The following is a 22,476-nucleotide window of genomic DNA, read 5'->3' on the forward strand; positions in this document are numbered from 1 at the left end:
CAGAGTTGTTAAAAGAGAAATCCTGTCTCAAAAAAACCACACACACACACACACACACACACACACACACACACACACACACACACACACACTCCTACTTGAGATCATGATCTTTCTGCCACAGACTCCTAAGTAGCTGGATTACAAGCATGAGTTATCATACCAGCTCAAGGAATAATCTTAAAAATGAAGGCAAGTGCAGGTGGCTTTTATCTCCTCAAGGCAAATCCCCAAAGGGAGAACTGTTAAGGAAAAGGGAATGCACACTTTCTAGGGATTTATGATACGCTGACAAACTGCCTTCCAGAAGAGATGCACCAACTGATACCCCGTCAACAGTGCATGTACCTTTAACATTAGCCACTCCACCAACACTCTTGTTTTAAAATGCACTTGCCTGGTATGTGCCAGAGCCCCACATCCTATCCTCAGGACCATGCTCTCAAAGCACACACTTAGCCACATATATGGCTGAAAGGCTGAAATTAATTACTGACAGTTGATTTGAAATAATCCAGATGGAGGTATAAAGGAGAAAAACCTGATTGTGCCCTTCTACAAAGACTCTTTTTTTATGTTAAAGACAGTCATGGTCTGAGTGTCATTTAAGAGAGAGAATACTTGCCTAGCATGTGTGAGGTCCTAGGTTTAACCTCTAAAATCTCTAAAAGGTGTTTTGTGAGGAAAAAGGGCTAGAGGACAGTAGTAGGGGACAAATATCAGCAAGGAACAATAATATATGCATATGAGCATGTCCCAATGAAACCTATTATTTTGCATAGTAACTAAAAATTAATAAAAATGAAGTCATTCAGTATGTCCATATATTGTATGTTTCTCTTTGTAATCTAATTACCTCTTAGCATATAATTTTTATCTTTTAAAATAAAAAAGGCGTATTTTAAATAGACGATCAAGCTGGGTATGATGGCATACTTCTGTAATCCTAGCATCTTCACAGTGAAGGCAGGAGAATAAGGTGTCTGAGGCCTGTCTGGGTTAAACGAGTTTAACTACGTTTCAAAATTTTATGGAGGCCAGGCAGTGCTGGCCACACCTTTGACCCATTCCAGCATTCTGGAGGCAGAGACAGGCAGATCTCTGTGAGCTCGAGGCCAGCCTGGTGTACATAGAGTGTCAGCTTGTACTGGATGATACTGCTCTGTAGGGAGGAGGCTGACCTTGACTAATGAAACCCAAAGCATAAACATCACAGCAATAGTCAGAGCACTCACAAGAGGGTAAGGCACAGAAAGAAAGGATTTCCCTGTGGTATTGGTTACCTTGTACCTAAGTGGTGACGCTAATTGTGTTTTCTCCCTCAGGCTGGGTCCTTCTCCTTCCAAAGTTGCCCTGCCTGCCATAGATTTCCCTCATTGGCTGGCTCAGGAGCGGTTTGCTGAGATTTCATTCCCCTTGGATAGTATGTATACTAACGGCAACTACTTTTAGCACTTGCTTGCTATGGCATCTTTAAATCCCTGAAAGCAACTGTCTAAACACTCCATGTCATGTTCACTCACCACAAACAAAACCTTGAGAGTCTCCACTGGACACAGTGGTCACACCTGTAATCCCAGCCAGCCCTCTGGAGGTGAAGGTAGAAGGGTCAAAAACTCAATAGCCATCCTCAGGCAGCCTGAGTTACACCAAACCCCACCTTTCACCAAAACACTTAGGAGTCAAAGGACTCCCACAAGCTAATAAAAGTCAAATATAGGATACAAAAAGGGTAGCCAGATCAAGGCCTGCTATGACACTTCTGTTTGGCTCTCAAACCATTTCTGCTCCAAGCTCTCTTTCCATTCCATGTTCTTTTTAAGCATCCTGTCTGATTCTGGCTCACTGGGGATTCTTACATCCTTTCAGATGTTCCTCTCAGACCTACCAGCCTCAGCCCTCAGGACCACTCCACCTGTGATCCAGGACCATACCGACCATACCACCCAGGCATGTGTCTGTATATGGACTCATCCTGTTTCTTCCAGGTCTGGGAGCCCCGTCCCACTGGTCTTGTGTCCTTGCTTATTCTCTCCTCCTGCCTCTGGTGTCGGGGAGGTGGTGGTGATGTGGGGAGTGTTAAGCTGACTGCCCTAGTGGGTCCTCGAGGACCTGCTGGAGATGAGAACCAGCTCCTGCTGCCAAATGGGAAGCTGGAGCCATGCTGTGGTGCCAGGAACCAGGGGAAACACTCCACAGGGGCTGCTTCCTGGCTCCCAGGCACTCACAGGTAAAGCAGTTCAAGTCCCTTCCCAAGCCCTTAGTTTCTTCTCACAGCCACTCTGCTGCCCCTATTCTGCTAAGCAAAAACCTGCCTGCATGCCTGGGCTCCTGGGCGTCATGAAAGCCTTCCCTCAGCCTGATGACTCACTCTCCCTCAGTCCCTCTGCTGTACCATAAACAGGCCCAGCTGTGTCACATTCCCAGAGGGGACAACGCAGCTGCGGGCAGCCCCTCCCCTGGCGTTCAGGCCACTGGACAAGAATCCCCAGAGGCCATGCCAAAAGACAGTTTGGACCATCCTTCTTAGGGACCCTTTTTTCACAGGAACCCTCGGGGGAACCTGTGGGGTGACACTCCTTTTTCATATCCAAGTCCCCCTGGATACATTGCCCTGAATACACCCTGACTCTAAGGAAGTCAGAGCCAAGCAGTGGGTAGGGGCTAACATTTCTAGGCCTAGGCCTGTGGTCCTTTGAAGAGATGACTCCCGTCCCCAGGTGGCTGGCATACACACCCTGAGTTCAGTAATGCCTGTATAAGCCAGGATCCAGTCTATCTTGTCCAGACTATCCAACCAGGAGCTAGTCTGGACAAGTGGACTCAAAAGCTGAGCTGTCCCTGACCAAAACAGGCAGGCGCCCCTCGGCACACATCACCGGGAAGGTCCTTGCGATCACCTTTCCGCTTCACTGGTGCAGGGGTGGGGAGGGAAACTGCCTTTTCCCAGCCACGTCCCGTTCCACCTGCCAGGCTCAGATCCCTGCCGACACCCCACTGCCTTCCAACACCGGCACATGTCATGTGGAGCAAATTCATGAGGTAGAACCACTCTGAGGACCAATTTTTCCCAAGCCAGTGGCCGTCAGCTGACTGCTCTGGCTTCCCAAGGTATGGATGGAAATAGGAAATCAGATGCTATGTGTGCTCTGTTACCAGGACAGTCCTACCCGCTTGGCACCTGGACTCTCCAGGTAGGGAAGCAAACGAAACCCGGCCTGCCTCTAGAATGGGGCTGAGCAGGAAGACTGCTAGACTTCCATCTGCTGATGGGGCCATTTGTTTCCACACCTCCCTCAGCCCTCTAAAGAGAGGGATGTATATTCTGACCTCCTCAAACTCCAGTCTAATTCCTTGGGATCATTTCTTCCTTGGGTTTAAAGCCAAACTTCAATGAATAAGATGGGAAAAGCCCACAGAGAGTTTTTTTCCCCTGAACATTTTGTAACTACTTTTCTGTGAGGGTTTCAGACCAGAACTCGCCCACACTGACAAGGGTCAGGGTAATGAAGTGGAAAAGATATGTTCACAATTTTGGCTGCATCTGCTCCCATCTCTAAGCAACCCAGGCCCTGGATTGTGGGGTGGCAACCCAAAGACGCCACCTCAGCCGCCAGCCGGTGTTTGTGCTTCAGCTGATGGAGCGAGCTAAAGGGTTGAACAAACTAGAGACCTTAAGCAAACAGACTAGAGTGTGCTGACCAGATGTCCGGGGAAGGCCAAGGCTCCACACTGTGGGGTGTGTGCTTGCACCAGCAGACAGGCGTGCACCTCCCTCAGGGATGCCCATGCCTCATGCCCCAAGAGGCCTGAGAGAACCAGCCCTGACTGTTAGCTATCCTCTGAATCTCCCTTCACACTAGAGGAAAGGGCTACAAGGCAGAGGACAGAGTATAGACTCCCAAGGCTCTGCGAAGATGGGGGAACAGGCTGGGGGCCACCTCCTGGTCTGTGAGGAAAAGGCATTTTGCCAACATGGGGCCCCTTCTCCACGGATGGGTGTAACAGCCCACAGCCCAGGTCATACAAAGCCCCTTGGGCCTGAGAAACCCCCACAGGAGGGTTTCCCTGACAACACATTCCCCCACATTCCCAGGTTATCAAGGAGCCATTCTCTGTTTAAAAGCCCTGGTAGATTTGATTTAGGGAGTTCTAAAGGCAACCTTGAAGACTCCTTTGTCCCCAAAATGAAAACATGGATGGGAGACACAAACAGAAAGTGTCATTGTGCTGCCAGCGCTGGGTCTGGGAGCCGGTCCTTACAGTTCTAAAGGCCTGCGCTGTTAGAAGCAGATTCAGCTCTGCTCAGCAGAAAGCCAGTAACATTGCCTAACAGTTTCAGTCTGTCCTCCTCTTTTCTCTCAGGGTTAATTCTCTTGAGAGAGCAGGTCCCGTGGGAAGCCTCATGGGACAAGGGAATGTCCAAGGAGATCCCTCCAGCCTGGGGGAGGGGCAGAGACAACTCAAAAAGTGCTTAGAGAGCTAGCCTAAACAACCAGAGGGTCCTGGGGGTCTGTGGGGTGCTGATCCTCACCCTCAGGTGGAGAACAGTGAAGCCTCTTGGAGCCTCTAGACCAAAGGCTGGCAGATGTTTTCCATAAAGGGCCAGAGAGTAAACACTTGTGTGTTTGTGGGCCATATGGTCTCTGTCCTGACAGTCTGACAGCCTCCACAGACAACATGTGAGCAAACCCACATAATGTGATTCAAGCAAAATCCTGTTTATAAAAACAGGCAGAAGTTTGTACCAGGCCTGGGGAAGCTGGTACTGACCCCTGCGCTCTAGATAAAGAAGTCAGAGGACAAGCCCTACACCTACACAGGTCCCTCCTACCAAATGCTTTACATACTACCTGCTAACCATCTAGCAGCACCTGGTACCTGAAGTGGGTGGGAGGGAGAGTCAGGAGCTACCAGAAACACACACACACACACACACACACACACACACACACACACACACACACACAGAGAGTGATGATGAAGGCAACCAGCACTGTGCAAGCCAACGCCCCTGAGCAGAACAGATATACTTTTTGCCTGGGGGCCAAGTGCATAGTTTTTCTGGAGCCTATTCATGGACTAAAAAAAAAAACAAAAAACAAAAAACTAAAAACCCTAGGTTTTTAAATTCCTATTTAAAAAAATCTCCTTACAATAATTTCCTATAGTGAGATTATTTGTATTTCAAAGAGTTTTTTGTTTTGCAAAACAAGGTTTCTCTGTTGTAACAGCCCTAGTTTTCCTGGAACTTGCTTTGTGGACCAGGCTGGCCTTGAACTCATAGAAATTCACCTGCTTCTGCCCTCCCCGCCCCCAAGTGCTGGGATTAAAGGCATGTGCTACCACTGCCCCACTTCAAAGAGATTTTTACAAAGTATAAAGAAAGAAAAAAAAAAAAAAAAAAAAAAAAAAAAACCCAAAAGAAAATTAGATAAATGTTACAATAAAGAAATTCACTGAAATACACAATTACTAATAAGAGGTGACAGGGGCCAGGGACACATCTGCATCTTAGCACTTGAGAGGTAGAAGCAGGAGGATCAGGAGTGAAGGCCAGCCTGGGCTACAGAGCAAGTTCAAAAGCAGCCAGGGTTACAGGAGACTCTGTCTTAGAAATAAACACATAACAAATAAAAAAGAGTAAGAGGCTGTTTTACCTCATTTGTGATGAAAGAAAAAACTCTGAAACTTTGGCACAACATTTTTTGCTGTGTGAAATTATCCAGTGTTTAAAAGATGAAAGAGGCACATAGAAAGCAGCAATTGGCTCTGTGAGTTTGGGTTAGCCTGGTCTACATAGCACGGAACAGGCCAGCCAGGGCTACATACTGAGACCTTAAAGAAACAAACGAAAATAAATAACTAAAAGATGAAAGAGGACCAGCAAGATGGCTCAGTGAATAAAGACATTTGAGAACAAGGGAGTTCCTTCCCGTGAACCCACATAGTGCAGGAGAGAACTAACTCAGAAATCCATCCTCAGACCTCCGCACGAGCTTCATGTGCACATGCCTACACACACAACAAACTAATCAAGTTGAATAAATGTACAAAAAAAAAATGTTAAAGATAAATGATGGAGCCAATCATTGGTGGCACATGCCTTTAATCCCAGCACTTGGAAGGCAGAGGCAGGGGGATCTCTGTGAGTTCGAGGCCAGCCTGATCTACAGAGCAAGTTCCAAGACAGTTAGGGCTACACAGAGATGAGTGATGTAGTCTTGGAGGGGGATATGAGAGAGGCACATTACTGGGGCTGCAAGTGTGAATGAATAGTAGACTCCATTTTAGAAGCCCTCTTGAAAGCATATATTAAAATTTAAAACATGCTAATCCAGAAGCCTAGAAATCCCACTTCCTGGAACTTATTTTACAGAAATACAAGGAAAGGATGTTCATTTCAACCATGTTCACAAAGGGAAGAACTGGAAACCAAGTTGAAGATCCCTGAGTAGGAAACTGGCTGAGTAAATTATATTCATTTCTACTACAGGGTAGCATGGAACTGAGCAATAGCAAGGACAATCACTGGAGACTAAAGGAAGACTGCAGAGCTCTAGGTACTGGCAGGGAAATGGAAGACAAATTATGTAGCTAAAACAAACCGATACAGGCAAGGTCAAAAGGATAACCCTGATGCACAGACAAAACAACACTGAACAATATATTCTAAAATTGATGAGGATAAGGCATTTAGAATTTTGCAGTCTACAGTTTAAATTTCTGAAATGGTGAATACTTAAAATGTTCATTACTTGGACAACAGCTTCCAATTTCATTTTCAAGGCTTTCTCTATGTGATGGAGATAGTAGGAGGGAATATGAATGAGCAGAACGATAGGTATATGTAAAAATGTCATCACAAAATCTATTCTTCTGTGTGCTAACAAAAAAAAAGAGTAATGAAACAGGAAGCATGCGCACAAAACAAAGGCTTGCTTTCTTTTTGGAATGTTTTTGGTTTTTTTTTTTTTTTGAGGCAGTATTTTGCTGTGTAGACTTTAATCTTCCTAAGAACCAGGATTATATGCATATCACTGTATCTGCCCTACAGGATTTCTTTCTTATTTTAATTTTCTTTTCTTTTCCTTTCTTTCTTTCTTTTTTTTTTTTTTTTTTTTTTTTTCTTTCTTTATTTGAGACAGGGTCTCTTCATGGTCCTGACTGCCCTGGAGCTCAATGTGTAGATCATGCTATCCTTGATATCACAAAGATTCTCCAACCTCTGTCTGAGTGCTGGGATTAAAGATGTGGGCCACCACAGCAGGCTTCTACAAGATTTCCTATAAGGAACTCCCCATATGGTGCTTTTCATATATTTGTCTTTTACTGTTACTGTTTGGGACAGGGTCTGCTGGAGCCCAGGGTAGCCTTGAACTTCCTATGTAACAGTATCCAGAATGGCTGTTACTGTTTGGGACAGGGTCTGCTGGAGCCCAGGGTAGCCTTGAACTTCCTATGTAACAGTATCCAGAATGGCTTTACTGTTTGGGACAGGGTGACCCTGAACTTCCTATGTAACTGAGGATGACCCTGAACTCCTGATCCTCTACTCCTAAGCGCAGGGATTCAAAGAACAAATTATCATGTCTAGCTATCCTTTTCCTTTATTTCAGGGGTACAGGTGTAAGGCCTCATTCTGAAGCTCAAGATGGCCTCAAAGTCACATTGTCTCACTGCTGCCTTCCGAGTGCTGGGATCACAGGTGTGTACCACCAGTGCTGGGGTTGGTACCCGGAGTCATGTGCATGCTGGACAAGCACTCTGCCACTGAGCTGCACCCCAGCCCATAGCAGCCCATGTTTCATGATGACTTAAGCATTCTTCTGCACGTTGACACTTAAGTTCCTCAAGTCCCAGGACCATCTCAAACTCATATCCCTGAAATTCAGATCTGCCCTAACAGATGTTCAACATGACTAAAATAACAAAGGCGATGCCAGGTTTTTATTTTTCATCTTGATAAAAAAAAAAAAAAAATGGTTGGTGGTTTCCATGCTGTCCAAGAACAAACAGAACCATGCATGACTCCTGTTTCACATTTACACAACCTAGTGGAATTTGTGTACTTTTCACAGTGTGGACATATTTCTCACTGTTTCAACATTTGTTTTCCTCTGGGATTATGAGAGGAGAAAACATCTATTTTGATTTTAAATGAATCTGATTTAAAAACAAAAATAAGAATGCCCCAACAGATACAAAGTAAACCTCACAGGCACCAGCAGAGGGGAAGCAACTGGGCACCCAGGTTTATGTGCTTAATTCACCCTCAAATACCCATACCCAGGGCTCACCACACCGGCTGACTGCCTACACTGGGCCTTTTTTACTGAAGGACTGTCCCTGTCCATGGACATAGGCCCAGAGGGCTAATCCTCCCTGACAGGGAAAGCAGGGAAAGGAGAAGATGTGGGCCTACAGGCAGGTCCCAACTATGCCAGCACCTCTTCATGCTCTTTTATCAAAGGACCAAAAAGGTCCCAGAGCTCTCAGCACAAAAACATTAGCAGGAAATCAGAACCATACTGCAGACAGCAATGGTGGTAGTGTATCCCCAGACTTTGTTCAGAGGTAAACTGAGTCAGGAGATGTCCCTGTTGATAGAAGCCTCTGAATGGTACCCTTGCCTGGCCAGGCAAGTCTGCAATCTTCCCTGGGGAAAGATGTTTCTATTCCTTCCTTAAATTCCTTCAACTCCCCCCACACCCCTTCTCCCAATTTGAAAAGAAACCCATTTTGTGGCATCCTGGTGGGCCTGCCAAGCACATGCTCTATATTCCAAGAAACAGTTGCACCTATCTAGCCAGACATCTGTGCCCTAGCCAAGGAAAGTATCACAATGTTGCCACTTGGTCCCAGGCACCTGCAAAAGGTTGGGGCTGGGTGGTTCCAGAACAGGCTTGTCTACAAATGGTATTGTTAGCCAGAGTTCCTGGAGCCTGGGATAACAGCCATGGAGGATAAACCACAACATGGGCAATATAGCCTTTCTTTTCCCTGCTTGTCTTCTCTGACAGAGACCTGCTCCTCCATGCCACAGGCAAGGCCAGAGGCAGCTGCAAATCAACCTAGGAGTCACGCCTGCCTGCTTTAGAACCTATGAGATTGGCTATGCTATCAGGACACAGACCCACAGCCCCTCCACAGCTTGGGACATCCAAGCACATAGGGCAATGGAAAGAAAGGATCTGAAAACCAACGAATGTGCACCATTTACTCAGCTGAAAATGTTCCTTAACAAACTAGTACTTACTGTTAATGACGTGAACGTCATACACATCCCCCCAAAGCCATTCAGAGCCAAGGCGATGAAGATGAGCACAGAGAGCGCTGTGGACAGACAGAAAGCCATGAGTAGGGGAACACAGGAGCACAGTGTTCCATACTGAGAAGGCTACAGATGAGCTAAAAATAATGGACAGGGCATCAAAGGTTAGTGCCGCTTGGAGAACATCCTTCCCCGCACCCTTGTCCTCCTGCCTACCTCCTGGAACTTGAGTTCTAGTAAAAGATGTGAATCCACTCTCTTTTATGTTAACCTAGCAGAAATCAAACAGCCCCAAAGGCTGCTCGTAGACAACAAAACCCCAAGTTCCTGAGAATTAGTAGATGAGCTTGGCTAAGAGGTTAGTGAAATTCAGGTCCTAGTTTGGTATTGTTCTAAAAGCCCTTTAAACTGCTTGACTGGGGGTGGGATCCAGGTGTTACCTAAACTGTTTTTCAAGGGCTGGCCTAGGCTGCCTGGAGGGCATGGCTCAGCTGGGTGTGGTATATCATGCCCGTAATCCCAGCCTTCAGGCTGAGCCAGGAGGACTACAAATTTGAGACAAGCTTGGGCTACCTCAGTCTCAAGTGTGGGGGAAGAGTTGCTCAGTGGCAGAGTACTTACTTGCCTGGCATTTGTAAGCCCTGGGTTCAATTCCTAGTACTGAGACAAAATAGAGGAGGAAGACAAGATGGCTGAGCCTACCATTTCTGCACCGTGGAAGGCCATGTCCTGTAATTGGCCTAGTCCATAAAGCTTGTCTTTCAAGTGGCATCAGCGAGGCTATTACCAGGGACTGGGTTGGTGGCTTAGGGTTGAGACACCCTGAGATCACCTCTCACACTTCTGCATGGGGTGATTATTCTCTTACTAGCCACACATTTGAAAGAGCTAAATCCTAGGCAATAGACCACCAGAGAGCTGCCCAGCCACCCAGGAGATAAGTGAGTAAAGGGTCAAGTAGCCTCCCTTCTGGCTTGAACAGGGAGCACCAAGCCTAAGATAGCATCCAAAAGCAGGTGGGCCAGTGAACACCTGTGGATGATACAGCTTCCCCCAGCTTCTGGCAGGCAGAGAGAACAGGCATACTCACAGTCTGGGTTACTTGCTCCATATGCAATCAGCAAGCAGGAGACTGCAAAGCAGGCACTAAAACCAAACACAAAGTGTACTGTTGATACTACTGACACTATGCTGTTAGTATATAGTATTTACTGTGCTTATAATTGTCACTTAACAATTCTAGGGAGATCAGGGACATATGCCTCATGAGGCATGCAAGATGACTAGGAGGATGATGGGCTCTTAGGATTTGTTTTCAGTGCTGAGAACTGAACCCTGGGTCTTCTGTGCTACACAACTGCTATACCACTGACTTGCAGCCTCTGCGGCCTTTCATAATTGCTAAAATTTCATTCATTTTGCCAGGCAGTGGAGGTGCATCCCTTTATCGCCTGCTTTTGGGAGACAGAGGCAGGTGGATCTGAATTTGAGGACAACCTGGACAGTCAAGGATACAGTGAAATCCTGTCTCAAAACAAAAAACAAAAACCCCAAAACTTCATTCATTTTTATGAATTGATCAACTTTATTTTCACATTTTTATTTTTGTAGTGCTGGGGGTAGAACCCAGGGCCATGCACATGTTGGACAAACAATCTACCACTAAGCCTCATCCATAACCCTTGTAGTTAAAGCACATAATATGAAGGATGACACATGTGGGCTATAACTCAGTTGTAAAACACTTGTTCAGTACACATTAGGCAGATTTTAATGTGCAGCACCTCTCATCCCCTAAACACACACACACACACACACACACACACACACACACACACACACACACACACGGAGGAAGAATGATACATGTATACCCAATCCACATTTGCACATATTTATACATGTTCAACATGTTCTTCCTGGAGGAAGTATAAAGTAAAAAAATCTTTAGAAACCAGCCGAGCATTGGTGGCTCACGCCTTTAGTCCCAGTACACAGGAGGCAGAGGCAGGAGGATCTCTGTGAGTTCGAGGCCAGTCTGGTCTGCAGAGCGCGTTCCAGGACAGGCTCCAAAATAATACAGAAAAACCCTGTCTCAAAAAACAAAACAAAACAAAATTTTGGAAACCAATGTTCCTTTCTGTTTATTTTACTTTAGTGTGTATAGGCACATAGGTACTGCACTGGTGTGTGCATTCCATGGCATGAGTATGGTGGTCAGAGGGCAAGTTGCCGGAATCAGTTCTCTAGCTTCTGCCATGTGGGTTCCAAGGATAGAATTTAGCTCATAAGGGTTGGTGGCAAGTGTCTTTACCTGAAGAGCCATCTTTAACTAATATTAAAGACAAGTCAAGCAAGTTTGGGTCATCCCAGATGTGTGTGAGACCTGTGGCTTGCATGTAGATCACGGGAGAGTCACTGTATCTATTGATTCTGTGCCAGATAATGTAGTAACCCTGCCCCAGGCAGGCATTTAGGGAGCCCCATGGAGCACCTGCTAGCATATTCCAAGATTCCCTACAGCAGGGAATGCAGCTCAAGGTATCACCTAGCCTCATTCTGCCCCCAAGGAACCCATACTGACCTGCCCAGCAGCCTGAGTTTCCTTGGGCCATACTTGTCCATGATGATGCCCAGAGGCAGGGTGATGGCACTGAGCAGGAAGGAACCCACGGTGAATGCCAAATTTAGAATCTCATCTTGGGCCTTGCAGCTGAGCCAGCCATTGACCAGGCTCACCTCCTCATGCTCTGGCTCTGCGGTGCCCCCAACTGTGTCATTGGTGACATTCTCTGTGTATATAAAGAAAGAGACCACGGTAGGCATTTGCAAAGACCCAAGAGACAAATATTCCTTCAGAATTATACTACTGAGAAACTCAGAGCTTGCTCTGAGAGCCTTAATGCTCCAGCAACTGAGCTGGGTGTTGGTGGCACATGCCTTTAATCCCAGCACTGGGGAGGCAGAGGCAGGTGCATCTCTGTGAGTTTGAGGCCAGCCTGGTCTACTGAGTGAGTTCCAGGACAGGCTCCAAAGCAATAAAAGAGAAACCCTGTCTTGAAAGGCCATAAAAAACCTGGCGTTGGTGGCACACGCCATTAGTCCCAGCACTCGGGAAATAGAGGCAGGCAGATCTCTGTGAGTCTGAGGCCAACCTGATCTACAGAGTAAGTGCCAGCACAGGCTCAAAAACAATACAGAGAAACCCTGTCTCAAAAGAAAAAAAAAAAAAAGACTCCGGCAACTGACAAGGCATAGCTTCTTCGTCCAGACCCCTGCAGAAATAACAAAGATGTTTTCAACATTTATAGAAATCACAGACCAGTCAAAGAATCCAATAAAGAAAGCCATTCCTCAGAAAAGACAAGTCTTGTCCAAAAGGCCTTCATGTGTCCTCTGACACCCACCCTTAGTCCTAGATTGGGATTTCCACTCTAGAATGATGGTGAATGCTTGTTATCTAAGCAGGAGGACCAGGGGCTCAAAATCATTCACAGATAATGAATGAATCTGCAGCTAGTCTAGGCTACATGATATCATGTCTCAAAAAAAAAAAAGTGATTTTCATCTAGAGTATCCTATACTCTATACCCAGTAACAGCAGCTCAGGGTCCAGCCTTGGCTGTCTCAAATGTGCTTAGTAGCTCTGTCCACAGAAACACTTGCAGGCAGTGTGGAGGAGGACTTGGGAAAGGCAAGCTGCTGGTCTCACCAGAACACCTGGGCTTTCCTCAGCCACTCTGAGCAAAGTGGATGAACCTCTTCACCTCTACTTCTAAAGCACAGCTCAAGTCACATGACACTTTTACCCTAGACTTTCCACACCTTCAACCACCATGTAACTCAGAGCCAAAAAGGTTGGACTCCACGTGTATAAACCAAGCTACCTACCACTTAGCTACACCCCCAGCTGGATTTTTGTTTGGGGAACAGGACCAAGTCACCTTCTTTTATTTATGGAGACGGTCTGTCTATTCTTACTTCTCTTACTGGAGTCAGTGTTGATGTTCACTCCCTCCCTTGACTACATCAGAGCTGCTCTCAGCCACACCTGCACACATGGGTGCCCCCCCCCCAAAGTTCAGCCAGATTCAAAACAGCACAAAAACAGGAAGAGAGAAGTACTGTACTAGCAGGAGGATGGGGACGGGCGGAGAATGGGACTGCTAGACCTCACTCTTTGAGTGATGCTGACTAATCCTGCAGAAACTGGCCGACTGGTGAGCTTTGAGGTTCCACCAAAGAGCCAAAGAAACTTCCTCAGATTAACTGCTTCCCTTCCCAGTTGCAACTGGGGCTGCTCAGCTGAGAGCTCCAGAGTCTGCCCTGGCCTCTCAGAGCCACCCAAGAAAAGTGAAAAGAAAGCAGTGGGGGGGGGGGCTAATGGCATCTGCCAACCTCCACCAATAAGCCCTGCTGGGGGCATGCGGAGACCATGATGGCAGAGTCTGCCTCTGGATTCTAATTTCCCTTCCCCTGCTTCCTGCTGCAAATCCTTAGAAATGTGACTTGACATAATATAGCAGACAGTATGTACCTCTAGAGCTTTAGGGACAAACACTCATGAAAAAAAAACAGATAGCATTATAGAGCTCCTAGTGGGCATACAGAGTGTTTGGTAAATAACTGTTATTGCTAGTGTCAGTTGTACTGGGACTCAGGATGAGGGTGACTTAACAGGATGGCACAGTGGCAGGGGACACAGTGCTGTGTCAACATGGGATGGATGAGTGTTGTGCTTAGTTGTCCACTGGGCTGAGTCTGAGGCTAGAAACTGTCTTCTGGCCCCCGTGTCACATTATCTCAGTGGGCCCAGGCCACAGATGCTGTTTACTGGATGAATAGAGACAGTGAACCAGATCCCAGTAGCCAAAGAGATCAAGAAGGGAAAGGAAATAATAGAACATGCAGATCCAAGATGAAGACAGAGGGACTTGGGGAGATCAGAGCCACAAGTTAACAGCCTGGACTCACACAAACAAAACATTTCAGGACAAACTCCCAACCCAGCCACTTTCAATCCCCTTTTTACAAGATATCTTCCAGCCAAAACACATGGCAAACGGGGTTCTCTGAGCCCATTGGTCCCATGTGTTGCTGTGGCTAGCAGGTGTGAGCAGCTCCTGGAAGGGAAGAGATGGTTTCGGGTGTCAGGCCTGGCAGCAGAACAGGAAGTAGACCTGAGTATGGGGACCAGGCTTCCACTCAGCAATGATAAGCATTTCTAAGCAACTATGCAGGTATGGCAGCCAGCACAGATGAGATGGAGTCAAGCCTGACAACTTGAGTTCAGTCCCCAGGACTCACATGATGGAAGCAGAGAGCCAACACCTGTAACACCTGCTGACTTCCACATGCACACGGAGAGACACACACAGACACACAGACACACACACAAACATATCTAAATGTAATTTAGAAAATTTAAATCCAAAGACATCGTCTGTCTCCTCATACAGTAGAAGCACATGAGGATAGACATCTTAAGTTGTTGTTATTATTGTTTTTTTTCGAGACAGTTTCTCTGTGGCTTTGAAGACTGTCCTGGTACTAGCTCTTGTAGACCAAGCTGGTCTTAAACTCACAAGAGATCTGCCTGCCCCTGCCTCCCAAGTGCTGGGATTAAAGGTGTGTGCCACCATCTGGCAACATTTCAAGTTATTTGATGATCTGCCCAGTCTACAACTAGACACGGGGCCTCTGATGAGGGGGGCTGGGGTAGAAGAATGTGTGTCTATTCTTCATTCATTCTGGAGCCACTATACCCTATACCCAGCAGTAGGGATCAATACTTCAAATCACCCATATCTGTTCTTAAATATTTTCAATGCAGCCACCAGGCCTCTGCTTACCTCCCTCCAGAAAGTGATCTGGAAATTGGGGGGACCAAATAACCTCTTTTCTTTGTCTGGGGAAGAAACTTAAATGTCCTTTACATAGGGAGGGAACTGAACCTTCAGGGAGCCTAGAGCTCTGTTAGCAATAAACAGCCCACACATGTTATCTTGGTCCCATGCCTAGTCATACCCAGGTTGTTCCAGTTTTGTCTTCTCCCACCTGGCCACAGAAAGCCAGGAAAGGGACCAACAGATATGTACCTAGGAAGTGTCAAGTCCCAAGATATGCCCTGCTCAGTCTAGAGTGCAGCCATCGACAACCCAGCTCAGGCCAGCCTGTTTGGGTCCCACCTGTACCTGTTATTAAATAGGTGCCTCAACCTCGGGGTGGTCAGAACAGCCCAGATTAACACAGCCAAGGAGGGCTAACAAGAAGACAGACAAGAAACTGGTGTACCACAGTGTACTGAGGCTGCCAGGGTCAGGAAGAGAGAACAATGCCTTGTACTGTTGGCCCCACTCAGAAGACTCACAAACAAAATCTTAGCAGAGGAGGCAGAGGAGGCAAGAGAGTTCTGTAACCCCACTCAGAGCTCCCCTAGGCTTCTCTAGGGTCAGCGAGAGTCCTCCCCTCACCCCAGGCAAACAAAGAGAGTGGGGAACTCCAGAATATCTCCCTGCCAGTGCTGAGGGAAGGCTTCTTTCTCAGGCTGGTGACTGAGCCCCTCCCCTCCATGGTGCTGACCTCGGGCCAGCCCTCCGGAGGGTACCTGCCCCAGCATCTCCTGCCACTCTCCCATCCTTAGTCTATCCGGCAACAGGAAGCAGCATCTCGGCCCAGCAGGGGAGATGTGGGTGAGAGGTCGTATAAGCCACACAGCAGGCAGGACAGGACATAGTCATCAGAGCACTGCTGCCCCCCCCCCCCCCGTCTGTCTGTCTCTCTCTCTCTCTCTCTCTCTCTCAGGTCCCGGTGGCAACAGCAACCTCCTGCAGGCAGCCTGAGTACTGGCCACTGATCGGTAGTATTCATTCTTTGGGCCACTCAGTGCCCTCTCACGCTGACCCCACATTCCACGACACTGTGTGTGGAATGGCAGAGCAGGTGTCTACAGAAAGGTCTTGCAGAGCTAGACTCAAATGGAGTCTGTCAGAGCCCGAGACTGTGATTATGCTGTCCTTGTGGGTTAGAGGCAGTCTAGAGGCCGAGAGAACAAAGCTGGGAAAATGCTGGGCCACACCAGGGCCCTTCCTATCACCTAGTGAGAAAGGGTGTTCTATTGCTCTTCTACAAAGGCACGGAAAGCCAACCCACACCCCCCAGGACCTTCAAGAGACACTAAGACAAAATAGGACAACAGATGTCAGGGAGGGGAATCAGGTCACGAGAAGGGTAAGGGTGATGATGGCAGACAAGGGTACTCTTTTCGTGACTTTTTTTTTTTTTTTTTTTTTTTTTTTGAGGCTGCAGGTACTAGCTTTTAGCCCTTACTGTTTCTTCTGGAGTTTCCTGAATTCCAAATAAACTATGGGTGAGCTATAGGTGTAGCTAAGTGGTAAAGCAAATTACCTGGCATGTATGAAGACCTGGTTCTGATCCCTAGCACTGAAAAAAATAAATAAAAAACAAATTGGGCTAAAAGAAGAAAGGACAAGCCCAGCACAGAGGCACACACCTGTAACCCCAGCACTTGGGAGGCTGAGGCAGTTCGAGGCCATCCTGGTCTACATACTGAGTTCCAGGTCAGAGTTACATATAAAACTCTCTCCAAAAGAGAAGAGAGGATGAGTTCAAGGCCAGCCTGAGCTATTATATAGTAAAATCCTGTCTCAAGGAAAAAAAAAAAAAAAGACAGTTATGCTCATAAGCAATAAAAGTCAAAAGTTCAATTTCTAAAAGTCTATCACTGGCTCAAGGGAAGGATAAAAGCCCCTAAGAGGTAAGGCCTTGAAGTAACTCAGAAATCTCCCTGTCCACATCTCAAGTCTGGCTCTGTGCTACTTCCCCAGGGGGCAGCAGGACCTCTGCCCTCTAGAGTCACTGTCTTATTTCTTGATGTCAGGGTGAGAGGTCCTAGCAGGTACTGACTGCACAGGCCAAGGACAGACAGCCAAGGCTGGGCAGTAGAGCACTTGCTGTTCAAGCATGAACATTAGCATCTGGTCCGCATTAACCGTGGAAAAGCTGTGAGCTCTGAGCTCAGCGAGAGATCCTGCCTCAATAAACAAAGGAGGACAGGGACAGAAGAATCCTGGCATCAACTTGCACATGCACTCATGTGTCCATAAATGTGAGAGCACGTCCATGAACACACATGACACATGATAGGGTTCATCTTCATGTTCAGAGCTGGGCTGAACTCTAGCAGGAGACATGGAGATGTCTATCTTCATAAGCCTCATTCCACCCACACCCAGCATGCGGCAAGCCCTCAACCGTTCAAGAGCCTCCGAGAGGTTCACTGCACCCCAGCGGTCCTCTGCCTCCCTGGCTTCCTTCTGGCCTTGAGAATAAAATCCAGTGTTCCTTGCCTCCCAACCCTTCCACCTGCCCAGTCATCTCCCTGCTGTACCAGCCCTTTGTCTTCCCCTCTGAGGTGAGGATATGGCCTACTCTGGCTCCCCCTCCCACTGCCCCCCCCAAGCACCCCAGCTCACCCTTCCCCACCCTCTAGGCTTCTGCCTTAAGTTTTGGGAGGCCTACCACCTGGGCACAACCAGATCCACACTGCTGGTCTTATTCCTACCACCTTCAACTCTACAGAGTCTGTGTGTACAGACTTGTTTTCAGGGGACCCCAGTCTAGCACTTCAGTAGGGTTTATTAAGCCAGGTGTGGTGGCTCATGCTTTTAATCCTGGTGCTTAGGAGGCAGAGGTATATCTGTGAGTTCAAAGCCAGCCTGGTCTACACAGTGATTTCCAGAACATTCAGAGATATACAATGGAGACCCTACCTCATAACAAACAAACAAAAATGACATTTACTGAATATGTGAACTAAATAAGAAGAAACAATATTCACAGATACCCCTTGCCCAAGCTGTCCTTGTCAAAATCCACCAAAGGGCCTGGTATGCTGGCATACACCTTTAGCCCTGGCACTCAGGGGGAAGAGGCAGGAGGATCAGTCAGCAAGTTCCAGGCCAGCCAGAGTTATATGATGAAATCCTGTCTCAAACACAAAACAACAACCCAAAAATCCACCAAACAACAACAGAAAGCTGGGTGGTGGTGGTAGCCTCTGCCTTTAGTCCCAGCTCTAGGGAGGCAGAGGCAGGTGGATCTCTGTGAGTTTGAGGCCAGCCTGGTCTACAGAGTGAGTTCCAGAAGAGCTAAGGCTACACAGAGAAACCTGTCTTGAAAAACCAAAAATAAAAATCAAAACAAACAAAGAGAAGAGAAGAGAGAAAAGGAATAAGTCATGTCAGGTGAGTGGTTACGGACTCAGCTTGGGACAGCTCCACTCTTCACATACTAACACCTAACTGTCCACACCAGGGGGACGAGAGAGGTCTCTAGTTGCCATTACCAGGTGAGTGATACACAAAACTCATCCAATGCCCAGACCCAGCTCCCAAGCACTAGTCCCGGGCCGTGTGACAGGCAAAGCAAAGCAAGTTGCAAGGGAACAGGGACTCAAGGAATTCCTTTCCTTTTCCCACATTGCCAAACTGGAACCCAACACCATGATGGTAGCCAGATTCTGGCTACAGTCCCAACACAGTTCTGAAAACCTTTCAACAGGTTCAGGCAAATTTCCTTTGGTGAACAAACTCAAGCCATCAATCTTAAAAACAACAAAAAGCTGAGACATTCGCATCTCAGTCAGCTATACACAGCAGGTTAAAACGTCTAACACAATCAACTCAACCATCCACCGAGGTTGACAATGTTGGGACACAGAGCAAACCTTGACCCTAACCTTGCCAGGCACTCCCAGTCAAGGAAGCACAGAGGCTTTTGGTCCCAAAAGTCAACAGGTTAGCTGGTCTCCAAGAAGCAAGGAGGCTGGAGAGATAAGCTGTGTGGAATCAGCAGGCTTTCCCAGCAAGGATGCTAGGTCAGCGGGTTTGCCAGATAATCAGAAAAACCAAAATCAGACAGCGGAGCAAAGGCACGGGATAAGAAGTTGATGTTCAACCCACAGTCCTGACCCTTCCCCTTCCCTTTGGTTTGTAGAAGTGACCTGTCAAGTGTCTCGGGCACTTAAATACCAGCTCAGCACTACGCTGGCACTGTCTCTGGAAGGAAGAAAGTTTCGTCAGGAAAGCAGTTTCCAGCCTCATGGTGCCCATACCATCCAAGAAATTGTGTAAGTGGACAATCTGACTTCACCAGCACCATGAGTCAAAGAAAAGAAAAGAAAAGAAAAAGAAAAAAAAAAAAAAAGGGAAGGAAGAAAAGGAACTTAAAGGAACTGATCTCAACAGTCCTCTCGTATGGATGAGATACTAAAAGTTTTGTCAGGGATTATGATTTTATTTCCTTTCTGTTTTTAGACCCCCAATGGACCACCCCAACAAAGAGAGAAAAGAGCCAACACCTCTGTTTGTGTCAGGGAAGCCATTAATTCCCTAACATCTCTTAAGCAGAACAGAAAGCTTGGTCAGGGAACAAGGTCTGGCTCTCATCTCTCAAGATTTCTTGCTGATGTGGGGAAAGACCTGCCAAGAACCCTTAGGCTATTAGGAAATATTTGTGAGTGCTAAAGGCTAAAGGTTGGTTATAAACGATAGGCTTTCTGCCCTCTCCCAGGTGGCCTTTGAATTCCCTCCCTTTCTCCCTCCCTTACCCTCTCCTGCTAAGCTCTGTACACTAAAGATCCTCTGGGTAGATCAGAGAAAGGAAACAAAAGATTGCTCAGAGTTACAGGCAGTAGGAGCAGGTCCAAAGCTTTCTCTTCCTGCTAAAAATGAGAGGTTGGGAGAGGCAGTGTAGGCATGTAATCTCAGCACTCAGGAGAATGAGATGAAGGGATTACAAATTAAAGGCTAGCCTGGGCTATATCATAAGAGCCTGTCTCAACAACAAAAGACACACACACACACACACACACACACACACACACACACACACACACACCCTTTAGAGCCACGTAATGGTTCACAGAGAAATTGTCTTAAAAAAATAACTCTAGATGTGACACTCAGGGCATTAAAGCACTTGCCACAGAGCCTGTCAACCCAATCTCAACCTCAGGTATTCACATGGTGGGAGAGAACCACCAACCAGAAGTCATCCTCTGACTTTCCAGAGTGCTCTACCCCTACCCCCCAAATGAATAATCACAAAAAAAAAAAAAAAATTAAAAAAAAAAATCTGCTAACAGTGACCTAAAGAGTCAAATCTGGGCCACCTCCATCAGCAGAGAGGACTAAAGTACTGGGTGGGGCACAGCAAAGGCAAGGGCAGTTCTTACCAAGGAAGGGAGAGGTTAGTAGCTGACTGAGCCCTTCTGATGAACTGACCCCACTGAGCTGCAGTAATCAGGGTGGGAAGACAATGGAAGGAGGAAGGGCTGGAGGCGTCGAGGCAACCCTCAGCCATCCTTGAGAAGGTTAATGGAGCTCACCTAGCGTCCTTTTCCTCACTGTCCCCTTCCTCTTCCTCCCTACTATGTTTTGGAAGCCACTGAGATGTTCTCACAGTTTAGCAAAGGAAATGGCCTTTGGAGAATCATAAAGCAGCAAAAATAGACAAGAAATTATATCTTGGCAAGCCCTTAGGAGACTCCGTAATGGCCTGCCTTAAAAACATGTACATCTAGATGAACCTTCCTTCTGGTGGAGGCGAAGCCACTTCCTCTTAGTTGCTGCACCCTGGCCTATGAATCGAGTTCCTCTTTCTACACATGTTTACTGCAAGGCAAGCGATGTTGTAGGCCCTAGAAGACCGGGAAGCCAGCTATGTTCCTGACTGCACTTAGGGGTCCTGAGTCTATTTAGTTTGCAGCTTGGGCAAATGTAAGACTGGTCCATCCACAAACAGGGACAATGGTAATAATATGCACCTAGAGAGTTGGATGAGAATCAAATGGGCCTTTTGGCAGTAGGAGGCTCTGTGCAGCAAAGTGGGCATTGCTTAGATCATCACCACCACCCACCCTCTCCCAAAACCCCACTCTGGGAACTCTGGGAACTCTGCCCCTAACCCAGACATCCTTCTCACCTGGTTTCGTACACAGGTAGGAGTAAAATCCCTCCGACTTGAGCATGATTAGCAGCGAGCCCCAGCCCAGGAGGACTGCTGAGAAGAGGAGGTTTTCCAACACAGCCGTGCAGGCCATCCACCAGCGGCGCCGATGGGCAGTGGCCAGGGTAGGCGCCATGGTGCGGTGTGGCAGTGGCGGCCGGCTCTGGCTCTGCAGACACCTGCGCACAGACCTCAGCTTTAGCTGTGGCTCTACCCAACCAGTATGACCGCTGGCGCACAGCCACCAGATTGTCAGCCCCCAGCAGCCCAGACTGTAGGTGCATGCCGCAAAAGAAGTGAACCCCAGCCCTGTCCGGAATCTGGGCCACCCCGAACCCGTGACTGGCTGGTACCGCTACCTTCGGCCACGGTGGGGCCCTGCGGGCCAAATGGAGAAGCTTCTCCCTCAGTTCACTCGGAGGTAAACTGAGGCATGGCAGCTGGAACGGGACTAACGCATCATAAAGGACATGCAGCTGGTCCTGGCCCCAAGCAAGTCTGAATAGCTAGTACGGGGACCGTAAAAGGAGGCAGTTTGCCATAAGGCCACCTGAGCAGAGGCACACCTGGGAGCTGCCACTCCCAAGGACCCTGAAAGGCTCCCGCCCGCCCGCCCGCACTCAAGACCCTTCCCTAAAGCTTGTTCCTTCAACCACAAGATCAGCGAAGGGAGCTCCGGAATGGCCCGCCCATGGTGCATTCATTGGCGGGATCGCGCAGGAACTGCCGCGCCATTGGTCAGTGTCCAGGTCGCTAGGCACTACCGCCACGCGAACCCCGCATGGGAGAGGCGAAGCCGGTTCAAACCGGCGGCGCGAGCCAACCGTGCGACCCCTGCGCCTGGCAATTAGCCCGTTTCTGTAGAAGCAGCTCCTGTCCCTCCATCCTCCTACTCTCCCTTTTCGTCAAGTCTCTCGCCCAGTGTCTTCCCTCCAACAAGCATGCACCTTCCCTCTAACCCCGGCCTCTGAGCAGCTTCACGTTCCCGCACCCTCATCTGGGGCCCGGATCCCGGGAATCGAGCTTACCCGGCTCTTACTGGTGTGTATCGGGCCCGCCCGGCGCCTTTTCTGCCCCCTTTATTTCCAGCCCTTTTATTCCTACCCTAAGATGAAAAACACTGCTACCCGTTGATTGGCTGAGTGGGGCTGGAAACAGGCCTTGGCCAATCA

The 22,476-nt window shown here is 47.8% G+C and overlaps 1 protein-coding gene across 2 annotated transcripts in view; it reads right to left on the reverse strand.

Moving 5' to 3' along the window:
* Slc43a2 (solute carrier family 43 member 2) overlaps positions 1-22,476 on the reverse strand; it is a 42,409-nt gene extending 19,933 nt beyond the window's left edge. The window contains exons 1-5 of one of the 2 annotated variants that reach the window (XM_051180028.1): positions 22,333-22,476; positions 21,281-21,483; positions 11,859-12,066; positions 10,365-10,420; positions 9,260-9,336 (exon numbers count right to left, since the gene is read on the reverse strand). In XM_051180028.1, coding sequence (XP_051035985.1) covers positions 9,260-9,336; positions 10,365-10,420; positions 11,859-12,066; positions 21,281-21,440 — 501 coding nt within the window. In that variant the 5' untranslated portion in view covers positions 21,441-21,483; positions 22,333-22,476. Of the gene's footprint in view, positions 1-9,259; positions 9,337-10,364; positions 10,421-11,858; positions 12,067-21,280; positions 21,484-21,663; positions 21,901-22,332 lie in introns of those variants that run through there. The other variant, XM_051180027.1, reaches the window with a different exon arrangement.

This window comes from Phodopus roborovskii, unplaced genomic scaffold, assembly GCF_943737965.1.
Source record: "Phodopus roborovskii unplaced genomic scaffold, PHOROB, whole genome shotgun sequence".
In the NCBI taxonomy this organism is placed as follows: Eukaryota; Metazoa; Chordata; class Mammalia; order Rodentia; family Cricetidae; genus Phodopus; species Phodopus roborovskii.